General features: G+C 38.1%; 2 protein-coding genes across 5 annotated transcripts in view; one reads left to right on the top strand and one right to left on the bottom strand.

The window, feature by feature from the left end:
• golm1 (golgi membrane protein 1) overlaps window positions 1–2,806 on the top strand; it is a 35,449-nt gene extending 32,643 nt beyond the window's left edge. For all 4 annotated transcript variants that reach the window (XM_057831994.1, XM_057831989.1, XM_057831993.1 and 1 more), the window contains exon 11: window positions 2,410–2,806. The gene's annotated coding sequence lies outside the window, so the exon portion shown is untranslated. The remainder of the gene's footprint in view (window positions 1–2,409) is intronic.
• Window positions 2,807–7,647: 4,841 nt separating this feature from the next.
• The window catches only part of naa35 (N-alpha-acetyltransferase 35, NatC auxiliary subunit), a 34,356-nt gene continuing 17,800 nt past the window's right edge, over window positions 7,648–24,203 (bottom strand). Inside the window, exons 17-23 of the mRNA XM_057831988.1 lie at window positions 23,367–23,545; window positions 23,160–23,296; window positions 20,077–20,144; window positions 16,280–16,420; window positions 10,723–10,845; window positions 8,036–8,116; window positions 7,648–7,964 (exon numbers count right to left, since the gene is read on the bottom strand). Coding sequence (XP_057687971.1) covers window positions 7,905–7,964; window positions 8,036–8,116; window positions 10,723–10,845; window positions 16,280–16,420; window positions 20,077–20,144; window positions 23,160–23,296; window positions 23,367–23,545 — 789 coding nt within the window. The 3' untranslated portion in view covers window positions 7,648–7,904. The remainder of the gene's footprint in view (window positions 7,965–8,035; window positions 8,117–10,722; window positions 10,846–16,279; window positions 16,421–20,076; window positions 20,145–23,159; window positions 23,297–23,366; window positions 23,546–24,203) is intronic.

The raw sequence follows: 24,203 nt of genomic DNA, 5'->3' as shown, positions 1-24,203 counted from the left end.
AGTCCGTTTTACCCTGGAGACCCATGTTTACAGACACTGCACAATAGCTTTTGTTTCAACCCAGCAATAAAAAGAAGGTAAGTAATTATAGTTATTATTCAAGAAGTCTATAATTTTTAGCGTAAAATCATTAATTGATGTCTAATATTTAGTTAAGCGCAGTTGTGATTTCCACCTGTCACTCCAAGAGTTACACAAGGGAGGTAACACTGTGAAAACAAAAGTATACTGGTCTTATTTTTAAAGACACTTTGTTTGTGTTCAGAAAATTTGGAATTCATTCCACCAGTGTAAATTTTATTGTATTGTTGAGAGAAATAAATACTCCCTTTAAAATGGTTAATGTTTTTGTTAAGGCTGTCAAAATTATCGCGTTAACGGGCGGTAATTAATTTTTAAAATTAATCACGTTAAAATATTTGACGCAATTAACGCACATGCCCCGCTCAGATTAAAATGACAGCAGTATAATGTCCGCTTGTTACTTGTTACCTGTTTTTTGTTGTTTGCCGCCCTCTGCTGGCGCTTGGGTCCAAATGATTTTATGGGTTTGGGGAGTGAGCATGGTGTAATGACATCAACAACGGCGAGCTACTAGTTTATTTTTTGATTGAAAATTTTACAAATTTTAATAACATTAAAAACATTAAAACGGGTTTTATATAAAATTTCTGTAACTTGTACTAACATTTATCTTTTAAGAACTACAAGTTTTTCTATCCATGGATCGCTTTAAGAGAATGTTAATAATGTTAATGGGATCTTGTTGATTTATTGTTATAATAAACAAATACAGTACTTATGTACCGTATGTTGAATGTATATATCCGTCTTGTGTCTTATCTTTTCATTCCAACAATAATTTACAGAAAAATATGGCATATTTTATAGATGGTTTGAATTGCGATTAATTACGATTAATTTTTAAGATGTAATTAACTCGATTAAAAATTTTAATCGTTTGACAGCCCTAGTTTTTGTACTTTCTTGTAAAAAATAAATCAATAAAAAAAGCGGCTTAAGGGCAGGTTTTTGTTGTTGTTGAATCATAAGGATATTTTAAATACATAATGGACATAAATTTGTTTGGCTACTTACTTAATCAGTATTGTACGATGCATCGATAATCGGGATAATCACGATAACCGCGATCATCGTCAATAACGTGATCATCGTTCAAAAATCGAATCGTAGCACCCTGAATCATAATCGAGTCGAATTGTGGGGTGCCTAAGATGGCAAACCCCTAACCTGCATATTGGACAATTTTGAAATTTGGCCAAATTGGGGGTCTCAGAGCGAAACTTGAGTGTTTTCCGCCACAAGCATTATATAGCATGTAAGCCAGCGGACTTTTTCTATGAAAGTTAGCCAATTGTTCTTTTGTTGAACTTAGATCTCATTCTTTTTTTTTTTTATATTGTTTGAGGCTAAGCTCAGGCGCTAGTTGAGTTCAAGATTGAAGTATAGCTCAACTAAATCCTGTCTGTTCATTTTTAGCACGCTGAAACTGCTGGTGTCTGATGCGTGCCTGAGCTTAGCCTTAAACAATTAAAAAAAGGATCCAAGTACAACAATAGAGCAATTTGCTAACTTCAATAGCAAAAGTCTGCTAGCTTAAATGCTATACAATGCTAATGGATACCAGATTGTTTCTGGTTAGGCTTGCCACCCGTCCCTTGAAATATGGAATCGTTCCATAATTGGGAATTAAAAGTTGCGTTCGGTATTGAACGGAACGCAGTTTATTCTGTATTTCACAATTGTCCCATGGGGCGACCCTGCGCGACCCGCGGCTCCTGTGGCGGGCAGCTTTGGGGAGAACAAAGCAAGATGCACTGTTGAAACAAGTCCTGGGTCCAAAGGCAGTTGTTGATGTGCTCAAGATCTTAACGTCACCCATCCCATTCTCCATACAGACCGATGCCTCGAATAAATTGAGCAGGAAGATGCTTCCCCTTGCTGTCCAGTACTTCAGTCCAGAGTCTGGGCTCACCAACAAAATGCTGGACTTCATAGATAATGCAGACGAGTCACCGGCTGGAATTGTAGCTCTCCTGGAACATTCCCTTAAGAAATTTGGCTTGTCAATGGATCATGTGAAAACAATCTGCTGCAAGGAAACTGCCATGCCCACATAGTGCACAATGCAGTTTTCTCATCTAAAAATCGATACATTTCTATGCAATTTAGGAGTTTTGGGGATGCCCTTTTTTTCGCCCGTAAGGCTTGGGGTGCGAGGGGGGCGTCCCTTATTTCTATTTCTGAAAGGTGGCAACCCTATTTCTGGTGTGCTCCACACTCTTTAAATTTCTGTCGATGTACCTTGAGGGGCTCCGTAAAATGCCGACTCGAATATGATACATCCTGCTTATTGTTTAGTGTGAAAGGAGAATGTTGTCCTTGCAGGAAAAAAAAGCACACAGTGGACACATGATGAACTGGAAAGGACAAAAAGACGAATTGAAGACATTTTGACTGTCTGTTGATCAGTTAAGCAGCGGAAAACAACAGCACAACCTTTTAACTTTGAAAATAAAATAAAAGATATTTATAAGTCCTATTTGAGTGATAGGACGGACCTGCATAGTCATTTACAAAATGTCCACTGAATGAAGTTGGGAGCCATATTATGTGTCCTGATAAAGGGACGAGAACCATTGAAGAATGAACTCATCTACTTTGCACCAGCAGATCACTTTGATTTGATGTATGTTTGTGTTTTTAATGTGTAAATGTTTTGACCTGCTGAACAAATAAAAGAAAATACTATAGAAGCCAGTCAATAAAAGTGGTCTTGATATGAGGATTTTAATTTTTTTTTTCAATAATTTAATTTTTAAGTTCTTCATTTTACATTTAAGCTACACCACAATGTACAATTGGTAATTAACATTTTATAACAATATTTGAAGATAATAGACCTTTAAACTACCCTTAGGGTTTAGGTCAACCCTAAACTATATAGAAATAAGACACCCCCCAGTGTGTATGTAAATTACATATTTACCGTAAGTACATTTTAAATGTACGGGTTTCAAATGTATTACATTTCTAATATACATTTTGAGAATAAAGTTAAAAGACTATTCAGATTTAGCAAGTACAGCATTTAATTTAAAAAAACAACAACAAAAAAACTGCCTGTAACTTTGTACACTGCAAATTTATTACGTTGTAATCTGATTTTTTCCCCTGAAATCTAGTCAAATAATTTTCTCCATCTTGTTTTGAGTGTTGACTAGTTAACTGGTTCATGCGTCAGATTATTCCACTTACTAACACTTAGTAAATATTATTATTTGTTCTTATTAAGCCTATACATCTAAAAGTTGGTCATTTTTCATCTAAATTAGGAATCACTTTCAAATAATGTTTTGAACAATATCTATTCTTGAATTAAGAACATTTCTGACATTTAAAAGTTTTTTTAAAGATTAAATATAGCAATTTATTCCTTAAATTAAGTCTGTTAGGCTTATTTTCAGCTAGCTATTTTTCTTATTTCAAGAAATCTGAGTAAATTTTACTTGATGCACTGACAGACAATTCCACTTATTTCGAGTAGATTTACACTGAAAACAAGGCAATTTAACTAGTTGTAAGGAGTGTTTTTGTAGTGTAACGTTAATACTAAAAAGTCTAAAAATAAAGACCACTGCAAATTTGTAACATCTTAATCAGATTATGATTATTTTTTTAAACAATCTAGTCAAATAATTTTCTCTTTGTTTTGCTAAAAATGACTTTTTTTCCAATTAAGCCCATACATCTAAAAGTAGGTCGTTTTGAACGAAATCTACTGTATTCTTGAATTAAGAACATTTTTGACAAGCATTTTTTAAAGATTAAATATACTAATTTATTGCTTCAAATAAATGTCACACTTATTTTCAGCTAACTATTTTTAAAGAAATTTGAGTAAAATTTACTGGAAGCACTGTCAGATAATTGCATTTATTCTAGTAATTTACACTGAAAACAAGGGAATTTAGTTTTAAAGATGTGTTTTTGCGGTGTAATGTTAAAACTAAAAAGTCAAAAAGACTACACTACATATTTAGAACGTCTTAATCAGATTATTTTTCTTAAATCTAGTGAAATCTCCATCTTGTTTTGAGTGTTAAGGCTAAAGTTTAATGCGTCAGATTATTCTACTTCAAGTAAATGTTACAATTTATTCTCATTAAGATCATACATCTAAAAGTTGGTCATTTTTCACCTAAATCCAGAAAAAAATTGCTTTCAATTAAAGAAATTTAATTAGTTTTAAGGAGGTGTGTTTTTGCAGTGTATCTTATAATGATTTAGTGCTGCAACGATTAGTCGATTAACTCGAGTTATTCGATTTAGAGAAAAGGTTCGAATAAAGTTTTGTCGTTTTGAGTATTCGTTTAATTAGAGTGGCGTTATAATGGTGTGTTGTGAAAGTGTTTGCATTTAGTTTTATTGATTTGGGTGGATACACTGCCCTGTAGTGGCAACAGTGAATATGACATAACTCATTTATCATGGCCGAATCCAGCTGCTCCCAGTTAAGGCCAACCTAAGTTTAAAAAAAAAAATGCATTCGTAATTTAGTTTTGTTCGTAAATTTCGCAGTTTTTTTTTTGAACCGTGTTTGAACGATTTGTCACGTTTGCATTTTTTAGCATTTAAGCTAGCAGACTTTTGCTATGCCAGTTAGACAATTGTTCTTTTGTTGTACTTAGATCCTTTTTAAAAAAAAAAAAAATACTGTTTGAGGCTAAGCTCAGGTATTTTAATATATTTTTAATTAGGGCTGTCAAAATTATCGCGTTAACGGGCGGTAATTAATTTTTTAATCACGTTAAAATATTTGACACAATTAACGCACATGCCCCGCTCAAACAGATTAAAATGACAGCACAGTGCAATGCCAACTTGTTACTTGTGTTTTTTGGAGTTTTGTCACCCTCTGCTGGCGCTTGGGTGCGACTGATTTTATGGGCTTAAGCACCCATGAGCATTGTGTAATTATTGACATCAATCATGGCTGGCTAAGTTTATTTTTTTATTGAAAATTTTATTAAAACGAAAACAATAAGAGGGGTTTTAATATAAAATTTCTATAACTTGTACTAACATTTATCTTTTAAGAACTACAAGTCTTTCTATCCATTGAAGGGGAAAAATATCGTCATCGCACACCATATAATTGTTTGCATTACACATACATATGGTACAGGTTCTCGTAGGCACCGTCTAACTGTTTGCATTACTCTAACACACGTAATATAATTAATCAGGAAATAGTATCATTTTCATATTTACAGTAGGACTACTAATATAAAATAGCACACCATAGTTTAATGAGAAGAAATAGAAGAGATACACAATGCCGTCTTATCACAAGATTGACGCACCAACTCTTGCAATCAGCTCTCCCAGCAAACTCCAAGGACAAAGCGCTTTGTCCTAAAACAAGTACAAGCCAGCTCGGACAACAAAGTTGATAGCGGGCGTCCCCATCCGCGCACGAACCTAAGCCGCCCAAAACCGGCCACAGAGGGGAAGACCCAAAAGCAACGCCCAGACACACCTTCGGACACACCTTTGACACGGCCCGCTTTAGCAAAGACTTTAAAAAGACTGGACACTGAGATAACACAGATTTTTGCTGCTCGGAAAATGTAGCCTTGTTTTGGATCCAGAATTGTCCCTCTGTCGTCTGTTTTTGCCTTGTTTTTACCATTGTCGACGAATAAATTGTCAACCTGCTTTCGGCGAGTCTTTTTCAAACTTTTGGAACATGGAGTCAGTACAAAGGGTTAATGTCAGAGAGAACGGGCGAAGTTCTGCCTTTCCGGTTTGCGCGCGCGGGGGCAGAGTCAGCCGAGCGGCACTTGTTTTGGCTGTCGCTGTTCCCGAGTGCGTCTTGGCCGGTGGGGCGAATTTCAACACCATGGATCGTTTTAACAGAATGTTAATGCCATCTTGTTTATTGTTATAATAAACAAATACAGTACTTATGTACCGTATGTTGAAAGTATACGTCCGTCTTATCTTTCCATTCCAACAATAATTTACAAAAAAATATGGCATATTTTATATAGCAAATATATTATATAAAGCAAGCTGTAATTAACTCGATTAAAAATGTTAATCGTTTGACAGCCCTAATTTTTAAATGAAAGTGCAATTCTGCATAGTTTGAAGAAACTCATGAATTTTGTGTTTGCGTTTTTTTTTGAAAGTGCGATCTTAGCAAGCCTTTTACATCTCCTAAAATTGATTCTGCAAAACCGTAAATGTTCCTAATCAGATTACTCGAACTAGTTGGTGGATTAATCGACTACTAAAATAATCAATAGCTGCAGCCCTATAATATATTATTTTGTAGTTTCAGTATTTTACGTTTACTAGAAAATCCAAAGTTTTACAAAAACACGTAGATAGTATAAGTGAATGTAAATGAGACTGCCGACTTTGATAACATGAACACTTTTATTACAAGTTTTAAAACATTGGCCACAAACACACAATTTACAGTGGGGCAAATACGTATTTAGTCAACCACTAATTGTGCAAGTTCTCCCACTTGAACATATTAGAGGGGCCTGTAATTGTCAACATGGTTAAACCTCAACCATGAGAGACAGAATGTGGAAAAGAAACCCCAGAAAATCACATTGTTTGATTTTTAAAGAATTTATTTGCAAATCATGGTGGAAAATAAGTATTTGGTCAATACCAAAAGTTCATCTCAATACTTTGTTATGTACCCTTTGTTGGCAATAACTGAGGCCAAACGTTTTCTGTAACTCTTCACAAGCTTTTCACACACTGTTGCTGGTATTTTGGCCCATTCCTCCATGCAGATCTCCTCTAGAGCAGTGATGTTTTGGGGCTGTCGTTGGGCAACACGGACTTTCAACTCCCTCTGCAGATTTTCTATGGGGTTGAGACCTGGAGACTGGCTAGGCCACTCCAGGACCTTGAAATGATTCTTACAAAGCCACTCCTTTTTTGCCCTGCCTGTGTGTTTGGGATCACTGTCATGCTGAAAGACCCAGCCACGTCTCATCATCAATGCCCTTGCTGATGGAAGGAGATTTTCACTCAAAATCTCTCGATACATGGCCCCGTTCATTCTTTCCTTTACACAGATCAGTCGTCCTGGTCCCTTTGCAGAAAAACAGCCTCAAAGCATGATGTTTCCACCCCCATGCTTCACAGTGGGTATGGTGCAATTCAGTATTCTTTTTCCTTCAAACAAGAGAACCTGTGTTTCTACCAAAAAGTTCTGACCATAACACATTCTCCCAGTCCTCTTCTGGGTCATCCAAATGCTCTCTAGCAAGGATTTGAGTCCCTGGCGGCGCATTGTGTTACTGTGGTCCTAGCTCTCTGTAGGTCATTCACTAGGCCCCCCCCCGTGTGGTTCTTGGATTTTTGCTCCCCGTTCTTATCATTTTGATGCCACGGGGTGAGGAGGGAGTTGAAAGTCCGTGTTGCCTAACGACAGCCCCAAAACATCACTGCTCTAGAGGAAATCTGCATGGAGGAATGGGCCAAAATACCAGCAACAGTGTGTGAAAAGCTTGTGAAGAGTTACAGAAAACATTTGGCCTCCGTTATTGCAAACAAAGGGTACATAACAAAGTATTGAGATGAACTTTTGGTATAGACGAAATACTTATTTTCCACCATGATTTGCAAATAAATACTTTAAAAATCAAACAATGTGATTTTCTGTTTTTTTTCCCCACATTCCGTCTCGTGGTTGAGGTTTACCCATGTTGACAATTACAGGCCTCTAATATTTTCAAGTGGTTGACTAAGTACTTATTTGCCCCACTGTACAGTTGCATCTCACACATTCATAAACACAGTTGAGACAAGGAGGACAAGAAGCACAGCAGGCGATTGGCTCTTTCGTGTCACATGATCTTGACCACGGGAAAGTACTTATGAGCTGTGAAGTCAAACTCTGGCAACACCTGGTGATTAAAAGACAATTGAATTCAAGTGATGTAGTAAAAGAAAGTTGATGAAAACCATCCATACATACCATGGTCTCCTTCTTGTGTCCTCCAGCCAAGAGTTTGGTCACCACAAAGTTGGGTTTGGCCACTCTCAGGATTCCATTCACCTGCGATCACACAATGCAGTAGTAACGGACAGATAATAATTCATGAAAGAGCGATACCTTGATTTACGCCCATCCCAGTTGTTTTAGTCCAAATTTGTCATGCTCGTGCTTTTTCTCCATACAAGGCGTGCTGAATAGTTGACGTACTACTACTAGGCTACTACAAAGACAGTGTTCTATTTCACCTACAGTGTGTGTTGGAGTTTTTGTATTGGGGGAAAAAACACCCATGTATTATTATTTAAATGTGCAATGACACATTTGGAAACAAAAAGGTCTAATAGACCTTGGGTTAACGCCCACTTTTCGCGACACTCAAATAAATTGCAGACGAATATCCAACAGCAACAACAAACAATATGGCTACAATGCAAACTGTTTGAAGTTCTCCACGGTCTAAATCTGCACTATCATAATCTTCATTTCTTGACCTCAAATTAAATTTTAGAAAATTACGCTGTTTTTGCGCCATGTTAACACCTCCTCTGTCAACAGTTAACTTTTCCATTACAATAGCGCCTATTCAACGTGACCTAGTAGCAAGCAAGGTGTCGGGGTGACCATGTTATTGACATAAAAAAACAAACAAACACTTTTTAAACATATATATGGCGGAAAATACAGACAAGGCTGAAAAAGCAGTTTCTGTTGTGTTTGATAGAACTATATGTCTATATGCTGCCATGTAGTCTCATGGTGCATTAAGCCCCCGAAATATTTTTAATTTGTCTGTTTTACCCTGGAGACCCCCATTTAAAGACACAGCGCAACCGCTTTTGTTTCAACCCAGCCATAAAAATAAGGTAATTATATTTATTACTGCTGCAACGATTAATCGATTAACTCGAGTATTCGATTAGAAAAAAAGATTCGAATTAAATTTTGCTGCTTCGAGTATTTGCTTCATTAAAGATGTGTTGTAATGGTTGATTTTGAAAGTGTTTGCATTTAGTTTTATTGATTTGGGTCGATACACTGTCTCCTAGCCTGCCTCATTTCCCATGGCTAAATCCAGGTGCTCCCTGTGAAGACCAACATAAGCTACGTTTTTGTTTGAGCTAATGTTTTTTTTAATGCATTTGTAATTTAGTTCATAGGTCTATTTAGCCTATTTTTGTGGGAATATATGTCTGAAGCGTTTGTTAAGATCACTGTTAAAAAGTTAGCATTTTATAGCATTTGAACTAGCGGACTTTTGCTATCTAAGTTAGCCAGTTGTTTTTTTTGTTGTACATAGATCCTCCTTTATTTATTTTTTTATACCGTTTGAGGCTCAGCTCTGGTAATTTAATTTTTTATGTTCCTTATCCGATTACTCGAACTAATGGTTCATTGATTAATCGACTACTAAAATAATCGACACCTGCAGCCCTAATATTTATTATTCGAGATGTCTGTCGTTTTTTAGCTTAGAATCATTAATTGATGTCTACTATCTAGTTTGATTAAAATAACGACTTTATAAAATTATTCACTCGCATATATTTTAAACGTCACAATGAAACAAATAGTGTCTGTAAATACGTCACGGATATCTACCTCATAAGCAGCGCTTAATTGAATTTTTTTTGTTACTATTGCATAATCCCCAATATTTTAGATGATAAATCATTGATCCAAACAAAGAAAAATTGAAGAAAAAAAAAAAACGTTTAAAAGGGTAAATATTTGAAAAAGAAAATCTCGACCACTCCTTGATGTCTTTGATTTCTGCATTGCGATCCTTGTTATATTACCTTGTTTCCCCCCAAAAGTCCGGCTTTGGCCATTCACACCTGTGTTTTGACACTGAAACAAGGTAAGTACGCGATAATATCTCGTTAAAATCATGGTGTCTTTAATTATGCTCTCACCTTGAGTTAGGGTTTAGGGGTTCATTTTTTCAATGCCCTCCTGTTCAAAATTTTTCTTCCCCCAGAAAATTGAGATTTTAAGCTTTGCAATGATGTATCACAAATGCATATATGACAATTTTGAAATTTGGCCAAATTGGGGATCTAACAGCAGATCTTCAAGTCACCTGAGTGTTTTCCGCCATACAGTATGTAATTAATCTTCAGTGTTAAATACGCTATTGTTTCAATACGTAAAAAAAATCTTGTTTTCGCCCACCAACACCAGGGAGTGCTGCAGCACCCTCAGCATCCCACTCCCCGCGCCACTGTTTACAGGTGCCCAAGCTTACAGTGTTGATAAATGGAGCTAATTGCGTCTTTTTCATTGCTTGAGGTGGAATGTAAAGTATAAATGTGTATATAAAACATGTACTCATTCAACTCAACTCATTAAAAGCATTAGACGCCCAAATGGATTGGACATCAACAAGTGACGAAAACATTTAAATTCAAAGCAGGAGGATCGTTGTCATTGGGAGTGAAAGAGTTAGATTAATCAAAGGCACATGAATCCAATCCTTTCAGATCTGGTAAAATCAAAATGTAACATTTTCCAAAAAATGATACCATATAATATCGTCATAAAAATGGTGATTTAATCTTATTGTCCAAAAATCTTTTCATTGGAAGGTGCCATTAGCTCCAAATGTGGTGGCATTCAAAAACATTCCATGTCAAGGCAGCAATGAATGTTAATGTAATTTTAAATACCTCAGGATCGGGGCTAGGCATGTTTTCCAGGATGAACTTGGCCTGCTGGAAGTGTTTACTCGCTGCCAGGTAGAGGTCGGCTGAGCCCGGAGCAGGATTGTACTTCTTTAGGTCAGACATTTCCTGTGGAGCAGAGGGAGTACTTTAAGGGTGCACTACAGAAAGAATATTGAACATGACAACAATAACATATAGCTAAATATAGCCCCAGACATACTTCAGATTATAAATACTTCTCTCCAAACAGGAGAGTTTCCACAGACTTTAAAAACTGCAGCAATAAAACCTCTCCTAAAAAAAACCTAATCTGGATGCCTCAACCATTAGTAATTACAGGCCAATATCAAATCTGACATTCCTGGGGAAAATTATCGAAAGGGTTGTGTTCAAACAGATCCAGACTTTTATGATGCAAAACAATCTTTTTAACTCATTTCAGTCTGGATTTCGGCCACAACACAGCACCGAGACCGTGCTTATCAAAGTCCTAAATGATATTCGTCAGAATACCGATGCAGGCAAATCATCTGTTCAGCGCCGCATTCGACACGGTTGATCACAACATACTACTTAGCAGATTTGAACAGTGGGTAGGGCTTACTGACACTATTCTTCAGTGGTTCACATCCTATTTACATGATAGGGATTTCTTTGTGTCAATCGGAAACCATCAGTCAGAACGAACCAAATTCACGTGTGGAGTCCCTCAAGGGTCAATTCTTGGACCACTCTTGTTTAACATCTATATGCTTCCCTTAGCTCAGATTATGAAACAGTATGACATCTCCTATCACACCTATGCCGATGACACACAACTATACATTTCTGTCTCCCCACATGATTATAGTCCCTTAGTCTCCCTGAGTAAATGCATTCATCAAATCAATGAATGGATGTGCCAGAATTTTCTCCAGTTAAATGTGGAGAAGACAGAAGTGATCATTTTTGGGCCAAAAAAGGAAAGGTCAAAGATAAGCAGGCACCTTAGCACAATGTCACTTACAGCTACAAATCAAGTCAGAAACCTTGGCGTAATTATTGACTCAAACCTAAAATTTGATAGCCATCTAAAGCCCGTCACTAAATCTGCTGATTATCACCTAAAAAATGTAGCCACAATTAAGGGGCTTCTGACTCAACAAGACATGGAAAAACTTATGCATGCATTCATTTTCAGCAGATTGGACTATTGCAACGGTATATTTACGGATCTTGATAAAAAATCAGTCAGGAAGCTGCAGCTAGTACAGAATGCTGCAGCCAGAGTCCTCACAAATACAAGGAAGCTGGACCACATTACACCGGTTTTGAAATCGCTACACTGGCTTCCAGTGAGTCAAAGGATAGACTATAAAATACTACTGCTCGTCTACAAAACACTTAATGGCCTTGGACCAAAATACATGCTTGATTTGTTAGATTCCTATGAGACATCTAGACCCCTAAGGTCGTCTGGAACCGGTCTTCTGCATGTTCCAAGAACAAGAACCAAGCAGGGTGAGGCAGCATTTAGTTATTATGCTCCTCACCTCTGGAACAAGTTACCCGAACGTCTGAAGTATGCTCAAACTGTTAGCTCTTTTAAATCAGGGCTAAAAACGCTTTTGTTTAGCACTGCATATCCATAACCGTCTATATATTTCAATCTACTTGCTTTCTATTCCTCTTGTGCTTATCTCCATTGCTGATTTCAATTATTATTAGTAGTAGTAGTTTTTGTTTTATTTTTATTTATTTTATTCTATTTGTGATTAAATGCGATTTTTATGTATAATTTTATTTCCTATTTTGATTGTCTTGGTTTTTACGTTGTATTGATTTAAATGTGATTTTTATGATCTTCATGTGATGTAAAGCACTTTGAATTGCCTTGCCTTGCCTAAAGATTTCATCACTACAAGATGTATATTATATTGATTGTAATGTATTTTGAGTAGTTAGGTTTTCACAGGTTTTTAGATTCCTTTGTTTACAATAAAGCTTGACAATGCTTAAATATGCCACACTTAAGAGGAACATGTTCATTAATTGAATTGAATATTTTGAAATCATGACCTTAGATCAGAGGTGTCCAAACTTTTTGCAAAGGGGGCCAGATTTGGTATTGTAAAAATGTGGGGGGCCGACCTTGGCTGACGTCCTTTACATAGAACAATATATTTAAGCAAATTTTAGCAAGCCATTCTGTGTGTAACATTTGCTTTATTATTTCAACAATCTCGCAACTAGCCTTTGTTGCGTTCTCTTTCGACTCTCGGGCTCTTGCGAAATACTGATGCTGTGAAGTTAAACAAGCTTAAAGTTGTTTCAATTTCTCGCTACGAATCTTCGCTGTAATCTTGTCGTACATGTCAGCGGGTCTTGTTTGGTGATATCGCCTCACATTGAACTCTTTAAAAACAGCGACTGTCTCTTTCCAAATGAGGGAGACACAGTTGTTGCGTATTTTAGTGAAGAAATAGTCCAATTTCCACCTATCCTTGAAGCGTCGGCCGTTGCAATCAACTTTCCTTTTTTGTTGATTGTCGCCATTTTAGAAAATTGGGAGTAAAGGATCACATGGGGTAATGTTGCTTAGAGTGCTGCTGCCTTTTAGCAGGTAAATGAGGAGCAGCATTTAGTGTGTAAGCTACTTCATATGCTGGTAGCAGTACTGCTGACCAATGTATTAAGTCTGTGTGCGGGCATTATTGATTTTATGACAGAGGCTGGGGGCCGGATGCAATTTGACCACGGGCCGCATTTGGCCCCCGGGCCGGACTTTGGACATGTCTGCCTTAGATGTTCAAGTTGTTGAAAGTTTAATCCTGGATGGAAATTTTCAAAAATAATAAAAATGTATTATATTAGTATATAATATTTATTTGACTTGTGTCAAATAAATACTGTAGCTTATGGAGCAGGAGTGAGGATTTATGTGGTAATCTCCAGTATGCATCTAGTTAACATGGTAACTAAAGATCCCGATCGATCGGGCGGGTCCGATCACGTCATTTTCAAAGTATCGGAATCAGCAAAAAAATATCGGACATGCCTTTTTTTAATATATATTAGAGCTGAAACGAGTACTCGAGCAACTCGAGTAACTCGAGTTTAAAAACTGATCCGAGTAATTTTATTCACCTTGAGTAATCGTTTATTTTGACAGCTCTAAGCATTACGTTTTGCTCGGACTACTTTTAATGCGGGACAACTCGCTGTCACGTGCGGAGAGGAAGAAGGAAAAAAAAAAAACTTACTGCAGCTGACAGCCGGTGTAGGTGCACTATCCTATTCCCCTCACTATCCACTCGCGGGGGCCTGTGCTAGTGAACCTACACCGCCACAAACGACGCCGACGTCGCTAAATACTAGCCCGCATGATGCTACGTTGGTAACAGCTAGCGTCTGATGCGTCTCATAAAGATCACATGTATGTTGAACTAGATGCGCAATGACAAACTCGGCCGCGTCTAGGCAGCGTTATTAGACAGCCGCCATCTTAAAGCAGTATAGCGCTAAGCGCTAATAAAGAGCGCTAAGCGCTAATAAATAAGATTAACGTTACTGTCGCTACTAGCTCACGTAAAGTTAGCCCTGCGGAGGGCTAGGTTTCAATTAATTATGACCACTGTCGATGCGTGACTAACGTGTCTTACATACAGGCATTAACATAACATAGCATTGTGGAGTGATGAGGGTGTAAAATAAAAACTTAATCATGCTAACTATCAATTTTAGCTCAGTAGTCATTGCTGGATAAAACACCAAGTAGCACTGGTCCCTAATGTGCTCCAATACAGCCTGTATCATACATTTATTTTGAACACTGCAAAAACTCAAAATCCTATCAGGACTTACAGTTTAGACTAACTTAAAACTTAACTAGAACTAAAAAATTGCTTGACACAAAGAGAAATTCAATTGAAACACGTGGGAAAAAATCCTAACTTTTAAGTGATGTGTGTTATCAAGCGTAACGGCATTTTTATGTACTAATATATATATATATATATATATATATATTTTTTTTTTTAAATAAGATCTAAAAGTTTTTTGAGTGAAAGCAGTGAATTAGTCTTTTTTTTTTTTTTTTATTCTAGCTACATCTGAGATGCAATTGTTGGCTGTTTTCAACAATATACATCGAAAATAAAGACATTGATTGACTGAAAATGGTTCAAGATTAGATGAAATGTCTTATTTTCTCATGTATATTTATAATTGCTCTTCACCTAAAAATATATTTGTTTTATCCGATTACTCGATTAATCGATAGAATTTTCAGTCGATTACTCGATTACTAAAATATTCGATAGCTGCAGCCCTAATATATATATATATATATATATATATATATATATATATATACAGTATATATTTTTTAAAATTAAATCGTTTTCTAATTGTATTTAACGTTACGGACAAAATGTCTTACACTCATCCAGAGTGTTTAATTTTGGCTTAAAGGAAGGCTATCAAATTTATCGCGTTATTTAATCCTTTTAAAATTAATCACGTTAAAAGATTTAACGCAATTAACGCGTTCAATCTATAATGGCGCCGTTTTAGTTATATATATATAGAGCTAAAAGACAGCGTAAAATGAGTAGAGTGAATTTTGGCAGTAAAATTTGCTTAAATATATTGTTCTACGTCAGGGGTGTCCAAACTTTTTGCAAAGGGGGCCAGATTTGGTGTGGTAAAAATGTGGGGGGCCGACCTTGGCTGACGTCCTTTACGTAGAACAATATATTTAAGCAAATTTTAGCAAGCCATTCTGGGTGCTAAATTTGCTTTATTATTATTTTTTAATTAATAATTTTAACAATCTCGCAACTAGCCTTTGTGGAGTTCTCTTTCGACTCTTGGGCTCTTGCAAAATACTGCTGTTGTGAAGTTAAACTAGCTTCAAGTTACTTCAATTTCTCATTGCGTATCTTCCCTGTAATCTTGTCGTACATCTCAGCGTGTCTTGTTTGGTAATATCGCCTCACAGAACTCTTTAAAAACAGCGACTGCCTTTTTTTGCAAATGAGGCAGACACAGTTGTTGAGTATTTTAATGAAGAAATAGTCCAATTTCCACCTTTCCTTGTAGCGTCAGCCATCGCAGTCAACTTTCTTTTTTTTTGTTGATTGTCGCCATTTTAGAAAATTGGAAGTAAAAGGTCACACAGGGTGATGTTGCTTCAAGTGCTGCTGCATTTTAGTGGGTAAATGAGGAGCAGCATTTAGTGTGTAAGCTACTTCATGTGCTGGTAGCAGTACTGCTGACCAATTTATGAAGTCTGTGTGCGGGCCAGACGTTATTGATTTAATGATGGAGGCTGGGGGCCGGATGAAATTTGACCATGGGCAGCATTTGGCCATGGGCCGGACTTTGACCATGTCTGTTCTATGTAAAGGACGTCAACCAAGGTCGGCCCCCCCCCATTTTTACCACACCAAATCTGGCCCCCTTTGCAAAAGGTTTGGACACCCCTGTTGTAAAGATTTTGTCCTCCCTGGTGGCATCAAAACAAAACTACAATTGATAGGTCTACCTTCAATATTCAAGCCAAATCAAAACCACCCACCTTGAACTGTATGTAGTGTACAGGCGGAGGGGTGACGACACTGTTGAAGGGCGCGAAGCGGTGCTCGTAGCGAACCTGCTCGCTGTCCAGTTCGAATTGAGGCTTGCGCACCTTGCCGTCCATGTCCAGCGCCACCATTGTCTGATAACATGACAAAGTTTACTTACTTACCGTATTTTTCGGAGTATAAGTTGCAGTTTTTTTTCCATAGTTTGGCTGGGGGTGCGACTTATACTCTGGAGCGACTTATGTGTGAAATTATTAACACATAATTCAATCATTTCACATGTTATTTTGGTGTTTTGGAGGGACACTGATGGTTTGGTAAACTTGTTAGCATGTTCTTTATGCTATAGTTATCTGAATAACTCTTAACAGTATGTAAATATGTTAAGTTAACATACCGGCCACGTTTGCATTTCGTTCTTCATGCATCATGTCACAATCATACTGTACACTTATTCAGCATGATGATCTCTATTGTATTTTTATTAGGGCTGTCAAAATTATCACGTTAACGCGCGGTATTTTTAAAAATTAATCACGTTAAAATATTTGATGCAATTAACGCATGCACTGAATGACCCGCTCACGCATTGACTCAAACAGATTACAATGACGCCGTTTATATGGACATTAAGAGTGAAGAGAATGCCACCGGCCGCTTGGGGGCAGCGCTGTTCCATACTAATGTTATTCCTTCTACTAGTGGGAGAATTAGTAGTTGTGAGACGTTTATGGTGTTACATTGTGCTATTTGTGCTCCACACATATTTCTGTAAGTTTTCTTTCTTTTAGTGGCAATTATGTGTCTCTTGTTGTATTTTGGGTAGGATATGTACAGAGATATTTATGTTATAAAGGCGAGTGGACACAGGTGTTCTTTGGACCGCGCCGTTTATTGGCATAAGCTTCGGCAACTCCTTCACAACAAACATAAGTATCATTTAGTGAAAGCACAACAAAAATAATATTCCTATCTTTAAAAAAAAAAATAATGTTCACAAAAAGAAAAGCACTTCAGTCTGTAGTAATGAGGCCCTATTCTCACACAGTTAAACAACAATGCAAAGTGAACTGGCATGAACCGGCAACTTACTCAGACTTTGGTCACTCTATTCTTATTATTGTTATTTTTATTCTTCTTCTTATATTATATTAACTCTACTTTTGAATGAAAATTTTACAAATTTTATTAAAACGAAAACATGAAGAGCGGTTTTAATTAGAGATGATGCCGATCGATCGGGTCTGATCACGTCATTTTCAAAGTATCGGAATCGGCAAAAAAATATCGGACATGCCTTTTTTAAATATATATATATTTTTAAATTAAATCGTTTTCTAATTGTATTTAACATTAGACATAAATTGTTACACTCATCCAGAGTCTTTAGTCTAGGCTTAAGGTAGGGTTATCAAATTTATCGCGTTAACGGCGGTAATTAGTTTTTAAAAAATTTATCACGTTAAAATATGTATGCAATTAACGCATAAGCTGCACGACCCACTACTCACGCATTGTTGCGTTCAATCTATAATGGCGACGTTTTACCAATATATAGAGCTAAGAGGCAGCGTAAAATGAATAGAGTGAATTTTGGCAGCCTTTGGAGCCTTTTTTTAATTGGCTAAAGCCTTACAATCCCTCTCCCGACGATTAGACATTTCGTGGGAAACAATGTGGGGGAGAAGGGTAGTAGTTGATCTTTTTCTTTACACCCTATATTATTTCCCAACGCAGAGAAGATATATCAATTGGGACCACTACGCACAGTTATGGTTGCACTTCCCATCATGCATTTGGGCAGAAGAGTTAAATGGCTACAGTATCATTTACTGAAAGCTCAACAAATATACCAGATGGCAATATTTAGTCACAATATACAAAGTCACATTTATCCTCTAAGAATTACAAGTCTTTCTATCCGTGGATCCCTCTCACAGAAAGAATGTTAATAATGTAAATGCCATCTTGAAGCTTTATTGTCATAATAAACAAATACAGTACTTATGTACTGTATGTTGAATGTATATATTCGTCCGAGTTTTATTCATTTTTTTCTTAATGCATTGCCAAAATGTATATGATCGGAAAAAATTATCGGGAATGATTGGAATTGAATCGGGAGAAAAAAAAAAAAGCAATCGGATCGGGAAATATCGAGATCGCCAGATACTCAAACTAAAACGTTCGGGATCGGATCGGGAGCAAAAAAACATGATCGGAACAACCCTAGTTTTAATATAAAATTACTATAACTTGTAACTATAACATTTATCTTTTAAGAACTACAAGTCGTGGATCACTTTCACAGAAAGAATGTTAATAATGCCATTTGTGGATTTATTGTTATAATAAACAAATACAGTACTTATGTACAGTATGTTGTATGTACATATCCGTCTTGTGTCTCTTTCTATTCCAAAAATAATTTACAGAAAAATATGGCATATTTTAGAGATTGTTTGAATTGCAATTAATTACGATTAATTAATTTTTCAGCTGTGATTAACTCGATTAAAAATTTTAATCATTTGACAGCCCTAATTTTTCTTGTAAATTGCCTTTCAAGATGACATACCTGTTCAATTTTTATTATTTATTTGGATTTTATCAAGTAAATGTCCCCCAAAAATGCGACTTATACTCCGGTGCAGGGGTCGCGTTAACCGAATATTTTCCGTCGTTGACCGGTTTTTTAAAACGGTGACGGAAAAAACTGAAGTCCGTCCGTCATTTTGACAGGTTGCAATTCACACCCCAGACCACAGGGTGGCGAGTGAGCATATTAATTAGCTATTATCTCTCTTAATGCATGACATCGTTGGCTATTCTGTCAGAATATTGTAGCGTCACCGGGGTCTGGCGGCGGCACCGTGATTGACACATCAACGCGAGGTTCTTATTGGTGCACCCGGTGTGCCAGCGCGTCATCCAATTGGTGGACTAGATTGCCGCCTGTGTATAGACCCCAATCACATGACGTCACAACTCCGCCCCCCTGACTGGAGCCGCCATATTGTGTGTCAGCTCATCGTGTTTACACATTACCGCTACGTACATGCCTCCTATTACGGCGTGTTTTTCTGCTCATTAACATTAATAATCAAAATGGTGAAGGCGTGTGTGGCGGTTGGTTGCAGTAACAGAGAAGATAGACGGAGAGACTTGAAGTTCTACCGTATTCTGAGAGATCCGAAGAGGAGAGCGAGATGGACTGCTGTAATTCGACAAGAAATCTGGGCACCACAGATCACCACAGACGATGTAGTAGTCATTTTATATCTGGTAAGATGCATTTAATATATATTTAGAAGATTTTGGGCTGACAACCACAATTAAGATCATTGTGTGACGTTGGTGATTGGGGTCTATATAGTTGCCTCTTTTTCTTTGGGGGCGGAGTTGTTGTTTTGTTGGTGTTGTTGGCGGTAAGCAGAGTAAAAAGAGGGAGAAAAATACCACGACTTCCGTGTCTAATTTTTCGCCGCCAAGCAAGCGTTACAATATTAATTAAAAATGAATGAAAACTAAATACTATTGATATGTCATCATTATCATTTTAAAAATTTAAGTGACAGGTAAAAATAGATTATGACTGGATTTTTATGACCCTGTCAGTCAAAATGACAGACAACGAAAATGTCTAGCGCAACCTCTGCTCCGGTGCAACTTATATATGTTTTTTTCCTCTTCGTTGGGCATTTTATGACTGGTGCGACTTATTCTCAGGTGTGACTTACAGTCCGAAAAATACGGTACTTGAATCCAAAGAAGGCCAGCGGCGTTGTACCTTGTACATGCCGGCACACATGTTCTGGTAGGCTTGACTCATGTTGATCTCCTTGCTCAGAGGACGAACTGCACACAAACAGTGAAGCAAGGCGACATTCATTTTCAGCCACTCATTCCAAAATTAAAACAAACACTTAGTTGGTTGCAGACTCAGATAACTATGTCCCTATCCAGTGCTTAATTTGTAAATCATAAGGTGTAGGAACGTAAAGTACATATGACAGCGCAGGGATGACGAGACGGGCACAGGTCCCGGAACATACGCAGAAAATGGTGCCGGAAACAACACGCAAACGCCCACTTGCCATGGTGGGACTTTTCTTTTTTCTCTCTCTTATCCTTGTGCTTTTTTGCCTCGTTTTGAACAATCTTCTTTCTTTTTGAAAAAAAAAAAAAAAAAAAAGACAGTAAATTCAGCTGTCTTTTTGGCATGGTGAAATACCGTTAGATCCTGTCTGCTTGCTCCCCAGGTGCCGCAAATTTCAAACGTTTCTATTTGTATTTTTTTAATGTTAGGAGCGTAATTTGTTGGTCCAGCTTGTCAGTGCATCAACAAATCTCCAACTCTTTCAAATGACGTTAAATTTTTATAAACAACATGCAATTCTTGGGATTTGTTCTGAAAATGAATTTATGCATATCATTATTTTATGTCCGTAAATATGTGTAATATTCTGATATAATGTTTTCCGAGGCACCCTGAAGTGCATGCAACGTTACTGTTAATCTGGTCACGTGATGCGGGATTGAGATAGAGACGCACAGCCTGCCAAGAGCCACAAGTTCTGTTCGTTAGTGTTGCATCGGCTGTGAACGATTCGTTCTTTCTGAACAAATTGTTTGGGTGAACGAGACCGAACTAATCACCTTCTGCACTGATTCGTTCTATGAAGTTTGGGTTTGTGAGCTGCGTGGGAGGGCGTTGAGCAAGCGGCAGTGTCTTCTGACATCACACACGACCAATCAGACGCCAGCCTCATCGCGGGCAGGGGAGGGAGCAGAAACAGAATCAGGGAGTCTGTCACTCACTTCCACGTGTGACCAATAAGCAGCCAGCATGCACGCAGGGGGCAAGACTAAGTAATGTCACTTCCCGTTCACCTACTCGGTCCCCCAGCTCCTGACCGAGCTTGTTGCTAACTTGACTTTCCAGTCATGCAGTGAACGAGTCAAAAAATGAAAGGAAATGACTTTGTCACATATTTAATTTGTTAATGTGGAGCCTATCATATGCTGCTCAGACAGACAAAAACACCACACAAACCTAGCGAGCATGGTTTAGTGTACTACTTTTCTCAACAGACCCGGGACTACATATGACGACATACTATCAAATTTACAGTAGTTTAAAACACTCGCGGGTAGCTACGAGGCAAGCAAAAGCTGAGCTGCGGTCGCGTGACGGCAGTGCAGGGGGGAGAGAGCTGTCATTGTATGGAGGCTTCATGGCAGCGACATTTACCTCATATGTGCACAGAAAAAAGAATATTTAGTATGATCACCATAATACTGATTTGCAATGAAACTGTATATACATGTCCATTTTTTCCGAATGTTTTATTTATTTTTTTCTTGTCAGAGCGTGTCGTGTGTTGTTGGTTTGACAAATTATGTCCATCCATCCATCATGTGCTACTCAAGCGGCCAAAAACAACGCACGCGGGCACGGGAGATGTCGCAATATGTCTACATTTTTCATAACAGAAAAATGAGAGTAGAAAGGCGACATCGTAAAGAGCAAACAATTATTTCTCATCAGCATTTGACGATCTGAGATGAGGGGACGAGAGGGGAGCTGACCGGATTATTTTATTTATTAATACCAGTGATTTGCAATGAAACTGTCTCATATCAAAATGTAGTATTGTTTTCATTTCAGAGCAACACATTTGACAACTAGCTATTTACACTTTAGTTTTAACAATAGTTACCAAAAATAATAGTGATGAGCATAAAAACAAAAACACAACAGAGCGTGAGGTAAATATGTGTTGGTCGTTCCATATTTAGAAATTAAACTTTCGATTTATTTTTATTTTTGTGACAGCAAGCATACCGCGTTGGCTGGTAGCAGCAGCATTGTATATGTGATCAAGATCATGCTAAAGAAAGTCCGTGTGCCCCTTACACCTAACCCCCACTCCCCCCACAAAAGGAAAATGTTTAACCGTGTCCTTAATCGATATGCAAGCACGAGCCATGACTTTGATCCCATAGAAATACGACAGGCGACGCGGACGTTCTCCCTCGCTTTTGCAGCAGCGGGAGGGAGACGAGGCTGGGAAAGCAGAATGATATCGTCTGTCACTCATTTCTGAAACTACGACGAGCGGTCGATGAAGAGCCTGTGTGCAAGAGAGGGAGGGACCAAGCAATGTCACTTCCCGTTCAGTTATACTGCGAAGCGGTCTTATGTGATTCGTTCGGCAACGTCACTTCCCGTTCACTAACCGAACGATTCATTTGGGCGGGGAAGGGGATGAGGGGGGCGAACGATTCGTTGAACGATTTGTTTGAATGAGTCTTTTTACTGAACGAACTGGAATGGATTCGTTTCCTCAAGTGAACGACAGATCCCGTCACTACTGTTCGTGCTGTTAGCTCCACGTGTTAATCAAGAAACAAAGTTGTCAGCACGTCGTGTGTTCGATACCTTTGTCAACAAAAAGCTCAAAACAAGACACTATGCACGGTCCCTTTAAGATACGCTGGGACTGGAGAGCTGTGAGTAGTAGGAAGTGAGGGGGAGACGGGCGAGAAGCAAAAGTTTGCGGTCGAAAGTGGCGACAGTCCGCTGTTATTTTGTTTATTGTTTTCCTATTGTTACCACAATAAAGTGGAGAAAGCCGTCAATGACTCCTCTCCTTCTTTCCCCCCATTCGGGGCTATTACATTTTTAAAAAACTTTTTCATATTATTATTATTTTCTATACACGAGAGGCGCCGGATCTGCCCAAATACATCCCGGAACACAGGGAGGCCAAAATCAAGAGGTGCTGGATCTTGTTTCATCAAGATCTGGCACAAATTAACCACTGTCCCTACCCCAACAAATAGCTGCTGTGTCTTTCCCCTGTGTACCTTTCTTTTTCTTCTTGCTCTTTTTGCTGCTGCGTCCTTTCACCTGCTCCTCAAGGATCCTCTCTTCAGCCATTTGCGATGCGTCCGCTCTGCTCAGCGTGGACATCAGCCACGCGTAGAGGAACTCTGACAGATACCTGCGGGACGATGACGCGTTAGTCTGTCATCCATAGCGCGCTGTGGCGACTACCAGGCAGAGCGGCGTACCAGTAGACGTAGTAGTACTCGTGCATGCTGTACAACTCTAATTCAAAGCCACTGAGAAGGTATTGGATCATGATCCTCAGGTTGTGGTAGAGGATCCACGTTCCCAGGCAGGCCAGGTGCTGTCGCTGAGGCTCGTATTTGCTCAGGAGGCTGTGCAGGGCCGCATCGACTTTCTCCGCCTAACGGATTACATGCACACGGTTGACACACAACTACGGTATCCTAGTGGAATCTCCAAAAAGTCCTCCCATTTGGAGTAGGACACAATCATGGTTGGTCACTACAATATGGCTAAAGTGACAGTATTTCACTGAACCACTGCATTACGAACAGCGGGGCAAATAAGTATTTAGTCAACCACCAATTGTGCAAGTTCTCCTACTTGAAAAGATTAGAGAGGCCTGTAATTGTCAATATGGGTAAACCTCAACCATGAGAGACAGAATGTGGAAATAAAAAAACAGAAATTCACATTCTTTGATTTTTAAAGAATTTATTTCCAAATTAGAGTGGAAAATAAGTATTTGGTCACCTACAAACAAGCAAGATTTCTGGCTGTCAAAGAGGTCTAACTTCTTCCAACGAGGTCTAACGAGGCTCCACTCGTTACCTGTATTAACTCATTATCGGTATAAAAGACACCTGTCCACAACCTCAGTCAGTCACACTCCAAACTCCACTATGACCAAGACCAAAGAGCTGTCGAAGGACACCAGAGACAAAATTGTAGACCTGCACCAGGCTGGGAAGACTGAATCTACAATAGGTAAAACGCTTGGTGTAAAGAAACCAACTGTGGGAGTAATTATTAGAAAATGGAAGACATACAAGACCACT

This window comes from Corythoichthys intestinalis, chromosome 3, assembly GCF_030265065.1.
Source record: "Corythoichthys intestinalis isolate RoL2023-P3 chromosome 3, ASM3026506v1, whole genome shotgun sequence".
NCBI classification, from domain to species: Eukaryota; Metazoa; Chordata; class Actinopteri; order Syngnathiformes; family Syngnathidae; genus Corythoichthys; species Corythoichthys intestinalis.
This window is presented reverse-complemented; position numbering and strand designations above follow the sequence as displayed.